General features: G+C 48.0%; 1 protein-coding gene across 2 annotated transcripts in view; it reads right to left on the bottom strand.

The window, feature by feature from the left end:
- Inpp5a (inositol polyphosphate-5-phosphatase A) overlaps positions 1 to 10502 on the bottom strand; it is a 184442-nt gene that overhangs the window by 17432 nt on the left and 156508 nt on the right. For both annotated transcript variants that reach the window (XM_055608822.1, XM_055608823.1), the window contains exons 10-11: positions 5335 to 5430; positions 5167 to 5241 (exon numbers count right to left, since the gene is read on the bottom strand). In XM_055608822.1, coding sequence (XP_055464797.1) covers positions 5167 to 5241; positions 5335 to 5430 — 171 coding nt within the window. The remainder of the gene's footprint in view (positions 1 to 5166; positions 5242 to 5334; positions 5431 to 10502) is intronic.

Here is a 10502-nt window from a genome sequence, read left to right as displayed (position 1 = left end):
TGTGTGTGTGTGTGTGTGTGTGTGTGTGTGTGTGTGTGTGTGTGTGTGTTTAGGGGTTCAGCAGCTGGTAGAGAGTTGGTCTTTCTGGGCTATTAGACCTGACGTACCTACCACCGAGGTACTGAGGGCACTGTCACACAATGGCCTTTATTCTAAGAGTGCCCTTCCTCAGTTCTGTAATGCTTAAAGGAGAAAATACTGACTTTGGAATTTAAAACTGCTTAGATGGTAAGGGAGCTCAGGAAGGGCAGGTGAAGAACTCCTAAGTCTTTGGTCATTATTTAGGGTCCCAGCACATATGTCAGCCATTACTTCCACATACCCTAAAACATGTCCCCACACTCATGCTGGAGGAAACACACTTGGACCCTGCCCTCCATCCTCCTGCTAGCTGGTACTGACTATCAAGAAACATGTTCTGGACCTCAGATGTACACACTCTTGGATCACACAGTCACTCTGCTTCTGCTGTGTGAGCAGGGCCCACAGGTTCCCTGCTCAAGCAGCTCTGACAGGACGGTGAAATCCTGATCCTGTGTGACTGGCCTGCAGAAAGCCTGAAGCTCCAGGCTTACCACACCAACCAGATGATGGGGATTAAAGCTCCTGCTGCCATCCGCACAGAACATCAACTGGGAGGGCTTCCTGATTGGAAATTGCACCACACTGCTGGTGAATTGATAATTTGTATCTCTTTGAGATTTTTCACAAACATGATAACCAATTTCACATGTATCTTAAACGCTCCTCTTGATTACAAAGTGAAAAGCAGCACCGATGTGTGTGGACAATGATAAAGCAGCTGCTGGCCTCATGCATCTGTCAGGAGCCGTCCCAGCTGCACAAATTCCACTGTTGCTGCGTGGACACCGCGCTGATAAAGAAAAAAGGGCTTGGAAAATCAATGCACCCGGAGCCCAGGCGGTTGCTAAACACACAGAAAACATCTCTATCCAACAGGCCAAGCACCTAGAAAATTCCCAAGCCCTGCCCTGGGACAGCCAAGGAAAATTTAATCTCTCCAAATCCTCACCAGGGCACTCCATCCTGCAGCCCTGACAGCCACACTTATAATTAATTATACAATTTCGATGGGAATATCGACTAAACAAAGCTATAAATCATAGAAAAAGTCAATACGCATGGACACATTCAATCATGTCCCGGCCAATGATTACTACTCTTAAAATACAATAATTATTTTCAGGAGCCAGCTTGAATTAAATTTCTGTCAGACGAGTACAAGACCGGTGGCTGATGAAGGATGCGATGGATTTTGGGGGCTGAGTCGGGTGCGGGCACATCCATCCTGCAGACGGTAGTTTGTTTGTAGTGCTTGTGGCACAGCGTGTTCAACCAGGCCACGAGGATGAGCTATCTCCAACGCTCATTAGGCTGAGGGGACTCAATGCCTAGAGTCTGGCTTGAATGATGGTGGCTGATACCTCTGAATATCCGTGGCCTGGGCAGAGGCCGGGCATCAGCAGCATGACTGGGACATTTCTGAGTGTATGTCTCAGGCACTGAGCGGCAGCCTGTGGAAGAATAGGTCGCTCGAGCGACAGGCACCTGACAAACTTCCTGCATAAGCGGACATGGCAGGTGGGCGTGAGTCCCAAGAAAACCGCCATGTGGAAATGCCTCCTACTTCAAAGCTGTAGTCTTTTATACTAGAAACATTTCCTGAATGCTCAAACTTTCTTTTTTTTTTTTAATAGGACGACCTTTCTTACTATATGGCCCACAATGGTCTCAAACTTTCTGTCTCAAGTCTTCCTGTCTCGGCTTCCCAAGTCTGCGGTCATAGACCTATATACTGTGTCTGTACATCTGTACATGCCTAGTGCAAGTCTTCCTTCTCCTTATTCTTTTCCTCTTCTTTAAAAAAAAATCTTTGTATGTGCATGTTCATATATGTGTGTGTTGGGATGTTTGTGCACATTCTCAACATAAGTTTCTTCTTGATTCTCCACCTTATTTTGAGACCTAGAGTTCACTGACTCAGCTAGACTTGCTGGCCAACAAGTCCCAACCTGTCTGCCTTCTCTCTTTCTCTCTCTCTCTCTCTCTCTCTCTCTCTCTCTCTCTCTATCTCTATCTCTCTCTGTCTCTCTCTCTCTGTTTTTCATGATAGGGTTGCTCTGTGTGGCCTTGGCTGTCCTAGACTTCTTTGTAGACCAGGCTGACCTCAAACTCACAGAGATATCCCTGCCTCTGCTTCCCTGAGTGCTGGGATTAAAGGCATGTGCCACACACAGGCTTCCTTTCTGCCTTCTCAATGCTGACATAAAAGATTCACACTGCCACACCTGGCTTTAAAAAACCAAACAAACAAAAAACAAGGACACTGGGTATCTGAACTTAGGTCCTCATATTTGTTTGCATGATAAATACTTCACTCATTAAACAATCTCCCTAGCCCCCACCTTCCTTTTTTTCTGTTTCTTTGTGGTACAATCTACGTAGCCCAGGCTGGCTTCAAGCTCTATGCAGCTGAGGATGACTTTGAATTCCCTCCTGCCTACAGCTCTCCAGTAATGGAATTACAGGAGTAACCACTTACATTTCACCTTAAAGAAAGGCCAAATGGTGTGTGCTGAATGCAGATTATCTTTCAGAGAAGGACAAGGCTGGCTGTTCCAGTGGCACAGGACATTCTGTCTAGATGCTAAGACAGCCATACAGAGCCTTCAGGTCCCACTGGCATAACCCTGAAAGTTTCTAGGACACATTTTCTCCTTCCCCTTCCCAGTGTGCCCAAGGTCAAACTATGTTTTCTCCTTAACTGCTGGAGGCCCCTTATCTGTCCCTCTGCTTCTTCTAAAATGTTCTTTGTCCTTGGTGGTCTCTTGCATCTTCCACTTGTGGGGGCCTCACTTGCTTCTTGCCTTGCGCAAAGTCCCAAGTAACCTTACTCCTCTGACTCTAAAGGGGCAGCTCTGATGGGGACTCCATGGTACCCTTTCCCAGCCTTCTCTAAGCTTGGACACCAAGCAGCAAAGGTCAGTGTACATCCCCTAAGTACTCAGGTTTATGTGGGTTCCTGCTCTACTCTTTTTTTCCTTTTCTTTCCTGAAACTGTATCACACTATATAGTTTCGTCTGGCCTTGATCTCATCAAATTCTACTCTCTGCCTCCCGAGTGTTGGGATTAAAGTGCCACCACACCCAATTTGTTCTGCTCTTTTGAAGTGAGCTGGAAAGTAGCCTTCTTCTTGCAGATGGCTGGCAGGATAACACAACCATTGTCCGAGGGAAGCCCCTCTAACAGGAACCACCAGTAGCCATAGTCATTGAATAATTGAGCCTGCAGAAAGTGACCAGAGGGCACGGAAACAGACAAAGACAAGGAGAAGGAATCCATCAGAGGCAGCAGCAGGATACAATGGGGAGAAACTGGATGAAGCTCTCCTACAGACAAGCAGCAGTAGAGCTAGGGATACTTGCAAGGTCAACAGGGCATGATGAAGGGATGAGGTCAGTAATCAGCCCTAAGGCTGGTGGATCAGGCCTGCCACAGAAGTGGCGATGGAGTCAGGCTTCATGAGTCATGGCTGGGCATGACTAATAGGAGGGTATGGCAGTCACAGAAGGAGCTGGACCCTGAGCTGGATGAGTAGCAAGAGGCAAGTGTAACTTCTTAAGAGAGGCAACAAGCATGGAGGCCTGAGCATGTCATCACTATGTTCTCATAAATGTGGAACTATGCTGGGGTGGGGGATGAACTTGTGTCATGATAATCTCTGTGCACAATCCTAAACTACACTGTGACCACTGTATTCAACAGCCAGCTCCCAAGATTCCTAGGGTTCTTGTACCTGGGCCTGCCGGGTTCAGGAGACAGACCTACCCTGGTGGTTGTGAAGTGTCTGAGGGATGTGCCCGGCTCCATTCTAAGTACAATGCATCTATCCCTGCATGCCTTGCGAGGGGAAGCAGGCATCCAGCTAGCTCAAGGCAAGCCAGAGGGAGTAAATGTGTGCGCACATGCAACAGTACTTGACTTGCAGTACCTGGATCTGCACCCAGCAACTGCACAGGCTCATACTCTTGGACCATGACTAAGGGTGTGGTCCTCAGGACAAGAAGGCTCATCTCTTATGGACTCAAGTGGAGTCCATAACTGGTTATGGACAACTTTAGGAATCTTAGGAGTCGGCTGTTAAAATACAGAGCCTACTCCCCAGCATAGCACCATACTTACCAGAACATAGACACCTATACCTAACAGGTATCCAGTGAATAGGACAAAGTTATACTGCATTAAAGATATATGGGCCCACTCGGTGATTCAGAGTAAAAGCACTTGGTGTCCAAGTCTGGCAGCCTGAGTTCAGTCCTGGTAGAACGAGTAAACCTATTCCTGAAAGCCATTCTCTGGACTCCACATGCATACCATGGCATATGGCATGTACCTGTCTACCTGCCCAACAAATTAATTAATTAACTAACAGCAGTTACACACAGGCGCCTTGCAGTGCTGGACTGCATGTGGCTTAGGTCAGTGCACATGCCCATGACTAGGGATGCTTTCCTGGCAGCCCTACTGGATGGTTTGAGTGGTACATTCTCAATATATACTTCAATTTACATGCATATGCTCATATACAGCATAGTTGTACATGTATGATAAAGGCATTCACACACAAGGAACACAAATGTAGTTGTGTACATGTGTATACACATAGCTAACACAATGCACGTGGACATGTGAATATGTATTCAGGTACACACATGCACATGCCTTGAACATACAAGCCCACAAGGACATGAGGAGCTTACTCCCACCACCACATGTGCGTGGCTTTTCCCTATTCAAAATGAGGTTCCAAGCCCCTGCTGCATCCCCGAGGCCAAGGGCTCCCTAGCTTTCACGGCAGCAGGCAGGATGTTACTGCTGTCATTCAGGAGATTACAGTGCTCATGGGTCACAGGAACACTGTGCTGCCCGCTGACCCCTGCTAATCCTGGCAGCCTAACCCAGCTTGACCTAGCCCCAGCTCTACAAGTCACCCCTACCAAGTCACTCTGGAGCCTGGGCTTAGAAGCTGAACTCTGGGTGGCGGCAGTCCCAACATGTGTAGAGGTGCTGGTGATACTCCAGGGCCAGGAGTGTCTCAGGGGATGGAGCCAGAGTGATCACACAAACGCCTTAAAACAACTCACCGCAGTTCCGTTGTTGTCCCGGAAGACATCCTGGTTGAAGTAGTCAAAGAGCTTCTTTTCCAACTGGAGCACGACCTGCAGGGTCAGAGGTGCCTCAGTGCCCCTGCATAACTCCCACTCCTCAGGCTGGGTGTGGTTGGTGGCTTCCCTTAGTCATGAGCCACTTACCTTCCGGTCATTGTCTGACTCCCGAAATATCAACTTTACAACTTCATTGGTATCAGCAGCCCGGACTGTCTGCATCGTGGCCTTTGTGCAGAGTGTCTGCAAGGAGACAAAGGTGCTCAGTCCCGGTCTATTCACCCAGTTCCCCAGTTGGCATCACCCAAAGGCCATAACCAATGGTTTCCCAATGTCTCCAATGGGAGAGGACAGGGATTGTCAAGTGTCAAGTGTTGCTTAAGACAAGGATTCTGAGAGTCTACCTGACAGTCCTTGTAAGTTATTCCTCAGAAGCCCCCACCCCAACCCCAACACAAAACACCAGGCTATACAAAGTCCTGACTGGTTGTAGCTGATAGTACAACACAGATGGAATATGCTCATGCTTCCACAAGAAGTGAGGCTTGGTTAGCAATGCCCATATCGGGCAGCAAGTTTAGCCCTTCAAGGGGGCTGGCTCCTTGCTGTTGCTGGCGGGCCTGAGCCTCCACATACCCTACGGGGCATGTCAAGCTGCAGTATGGGTCATAGCATGGGGCACTAAGCCCTGAAGGACCAGAGATATATGGTTAATAGGTCAGAATATAAATCCTGGGCTCTGGATAGGAGTCAGAAGAACTGAGGGCAGGGTGTGACAAGGACATAAGAGGGACAAGTAGCCTGACGAGTCTGCAGATGCTAAGCCAGCCTATTCCACCAAAAGGGTGGGTATGGAACAACCACCAACTTTCTTGTTGCACACTTGGCTGAGCTGTCTTTGGTGGTCCTGGACCAAAAGCAACCAGCCAGGGCATTTATTGATAATTAAGTTCATGCCTGTTTGAATTACTCTCAATATACACATGAAGAGGTCAATAAGGTCACTCCCCAAAGGCAGAACAAAGTTAGGAACTGCACCACTCTCCATCTCACCAGGCACAGGGGGCCACTGGGAGCAACAGCCCCCTCCCATCACTCCCCCCACCCTCCCTGCCCAAATACATACACTGCGAGACTCCCAGAGACAATGGCAAAACACCTCTTGGACAAATGAAGGTTTTAAGTAACTGTCCTGCTTTGATGGAGAAGATGAAGGGAATGGCTACCTTCTCGACCAACAGGTCAGTTACACAAAACAAATCAACCAGGAAGCAAGAAACTTAGCACATGAGCTGGGATTATAGGAGCTGTTTGGGGCTACTGACAGTCTGCAACTGGGTTATGTGTATGTGTATGTGTATGTGTATGTGTATGTGTATGTGTATGTGTATGTGTGTGTGTGTGTGTGTGTGTGTGTGTGTGTATGTGTATGTGTATGTGTATGTGTATGTGTATGTGTATGTGTATGTGTATGTATATATGTATGTGTAACAGTTTTTAAACAAAGAGAGTGAGTTTACTTGAGAAGAGGCCAGTTTACTGGAAGTAGCTGACGTTTTAAGGTCTCTGTATTGCAGAATCCCATGGCGGGGGGTGCTGTATGGACCCAGGAGAACTGCTTAAGCTTGAGGCTCTGCAGCTACATTCCTGCTTGTGGCCAACTGAGGTGTCAGACACCCAATGGGCACAAACCTAGGCACTTCTAGGCAGCTGTATCAACCCAGGACCCATCCTAAAGGATGGATGAGGATAAGGGGTGAGTAGAGCCAGCATTTCAGCCCAAACCTGCCACTCCCAAAACACACTCCAGGCCAGGCCATTGACATTCAGGGCACAGATCCCCTAACCCAGCCAAGCCCCCAAAGTAGCTTTTGGACTCTGTGTCACAAATCAGTCTGGCTGCCTTGGAACTGTGGAGGATTAGGACAAGTACCCAAACAACCGGGGGCATCAAGGCCACCCAGCCCCCTGCATCCCCTGGAGGTCCTGGCCCATCTTGATGCTAATGCGCTTAAGTGGCTTAAGCTGCTTTCTGTGAATGGGAGAAGGCTCTGGGTGGGGGCAGGCAGGCAGACGGCCATTGTGGCCACTGCAGGACGGTTCAGGAAATTCATAGTTGTGTCTCCTTGAAGGCTTCTACCCTCAAATATTAAAACCCTGCTTTATCTCACCAAGCTGGCAGCTCCCGAAGGATCAACATCTGAAGGTCCCCCAGAGCTGTGCAAGGGCCAGCCACCCCGCCTCTTTCTCCCACATCCCTTCCCATGGAACCTCCCCATTCACAGGTTGTAAAGGCTCCATCAGAACTGAGCAAGCAAAGCAGCCTTCTCTTGGCCTTTCAAATCGGGGAAGTCGTGACCACTCATGCAGAAAGCTGCCAGGCCCAGCCTTTCCGGCTCAACCTAAGGAAGGGATTTTACTCTATTGAAAGGAGAAGAAATACCCCAAATGCTATTTTTTAAAAAGCCATCAAGATCCATTTTTACCACCAATGGCTGCATCACATGGCCCTGGAAGGGGTGGGTTAGCTCTCAAAGGACTGTTTTGTCTCCTAGAATATGCTGGGATCACCATGCGCCAAGGATGGTCACCTGCCATTCCTGGTTTCTTGCTTCGACAGCTACCAAAGCATGATGCCTAGCCTGGCATCCCCAAGCACAGGACACTAATGACAGTGGAAGACAGCTGTTTTCTGTGCTATCAAACCACACAATTTTTACAGCTCATTAGATTTGCACAAAGGCACCCAGTAATCAGATGCCTTGATGTGAGTGCAGGCATTGGTCAACTCATCCCAGGGACTAAATCTGTCCATTTCCACTCGACTCAGCTGTCAAAAACACTCCTCACAGAGATCAAAACTCTATTAAAGGCAAATAGTCTGTTGGTCCTAACAGCAGACCAAGTCTTTCAAAGATGTAATGGTTAGCCTGTTTAGAAAATGCAAAAATCACCTGTGCTTTCCTTTAAAAAATCTACCATCTCATTTTCTCTCTTTCTTTCTTTCTTTCTTTCTTTCTTTCTTTCTTTCTTTCTTTCTTTCTTTCTTTCCTTTCCTTTCCCTCCCTCCCCCTCCCCCTCCCCCATCCCTCCCTGTCTGTCTGTCTGTCTGTCTATCTATCTATCTATCTATCTATCTATCTATCTATCTATCTATCTATCTATCTAGTGAGGTGGGTCTATTACATAGCTTTGGCTGTCCTGGAACTCACTACATAGACCAGGCCTGACCTTGAACTCACAGAGATCTGCCTGCCTCTGCCTCTCCCTGCAACAACAACAATAGTAACAATGACATTTATTTACTTGTGCACGTAGACATGTGAGTGGGTATGTGTATGTCACCACACATATGTGGAGACCACAGAACAACTTGTGGGAATCAGTTCTATTCTTCTACCATTTCTGTCCCTGGGATGGAAATCAGGTCATCAGCCTCAGTGGCCAAGCACCCTTACTCACTGAGTCATCTCACTGGTCCTTACCTGTGCTTTTTGACATACAGGGATACCTGAGCCTAGACAGTGACAGCCACCCTCAGCTGGCCTCCAACCTCAGAATAATCAGACTCTACTCCACACAAGGCCCTTCCCACACTGTCTCCTTATAGGGACTGGATAAGCTATCCAGGTTACAGCTATCCCAGAAGGAGGTGGCTTCTCAGGCCCAGGGTAACCTTCACATGGCCTCTGGACACTTTAGAATCTGCTTTGGTGACTTAAGGAGGTTTTAAGCATGCTTGCAAGTTTTGTTGATAATTTTGATAATGGTGCTTAGGGTACACTTTGTAAAAACACAGAAAGAGATTTTTTAAAAACTTTCTATCAACAAAGGAATCTGAGCAACACAGCTCTAAGCTCAGTGCAAGTGCATCCGGCTAGGCTGTCCTCCAGCCATTCTCCAGCTACTAAGCTGCAGAACCCAAATCAAACCACATTGCAGCCTCTCTGCAGTACCAAGCACGTAGTACCAAGTACACCTGCCTCCAAAGCCAACAGCATTCTTTAAGAAGCATATTTGTGCAAACTTGTCAGCAGCTAAGAGTCCAGCCTCCATCTGGAACTACCTTCAATGGGGCAGGCTCCTCTCTGTACCTTGCCATGGCATATGGTGGGCTCCACCAGTTTGTGTTTTCAGAGGATAATATAGCCCTGGGCTAGGCAGACAGGGACTCCTAGGTCAAGCTTTCATCACCATTCTCTATTGGTCTCTGGTGCCAGGGCTGGAGTGGACACTGTGTCCATCGATCACCTGGACACTTTGCCAATCTGTGGGGATTTTCAGGAAGCAAGGTGGTCCCTGGACCCTTGAAACTGGCTGGGTGTCAGGCAGGTACCTAAAGAGGCTTCTTGGAGAAATAAGCGGGGGTTAGAGCAAAGCAAATGAAGATTCTTGGGAGGACACCAGCCTGAACAAAGGCAAGGCACAGATGGGCAGGAGTACAAAGAGAGGGGCCATAGGCAGGAGCCTTTGAGAAGCAGAAAGGGTCGTAAGGGAACCCTGTGTTTAAAGACAGTGGAACTGAGTTAAGGTGGACAGTAGTGTAGGAACAGTGGTGGACATGGCAGAGTCAGCATGGAAAGCAGATGTACCAGGACTAAACGAGAGAGGTAATGGGTAGAATCATAGTGAGAAGCACAGATGAGGGGCCCATCTCCTATCACTCATGAGAGGCCAGAACAGGGACAGGGGTATACCCAGCAGTTAGGACCCAGGGGCCTATAGAGGCAAATAAAATCCTTATGTATCCCCAATTTGCCACTTTGTTCACCAAGGAGGTACAGTAAGTACATTTGTATTAAAGTCACTCCTCAGAGGAGCATGAGCAGCCTGAGACACTCTTCAACCTTAGCCTCCACCTGCAGCTGAGACCATGCCCTACTCGGTAGGTGCCCTTTTTGGGTCTCAAGGCGAGTAGTCCCAGAGATAACTTTGGTTTCTAGCCTGAGCATACACCTCCAAAGCAGGAGCAGTTAATATCACATTGTGTTAGATCCTGCTGAAGGTCACCCCACGGTGAGGAGCCGGCTCTGGTAGTCCTGGATGTCTACCTGGAGCTCCAGGGACCCATCTGCACTCTAGCCATGTCCCTCTGTGTCATGCTGGCACTGGAAGTGATAACTAATGCTGTGGAAGATGCATCCAGACAAGAGTACTAGGAGCAGGATTCAGTACCCTGCTGAGGGGCCTCTAGAAACAGCGGACCCAGAAACACCAAATTCTATACAGTGACTTGGTCTGACCCCAGATTCTGACCTGGGGATAGCTTTATTATTATTATTATTATTATTATTATTATTATTATTATTATTATT

The sequence above is a fragment of the Psammomys obesus genome, unplaced genomic scaffold (assembly GCF_907164565.1).
Source record: "Psammomys obesus unplaced genomic scaffold, mPsaObe1.curated_primary_1811, whole genome shotgun sequence".
Classification (NCBI taxonomy): domain Eukaryota; kingdom Metazoa; phylum Chordata; class Mammalia; order Rodentia; family Muridae; genus Psammomys; species Psammomys obesus.
The sequence above is the reverse complement of the archived record's forward strand: the minus strand, read 5'-3'. Positions and strand labels throughout refer to the sequence as shown.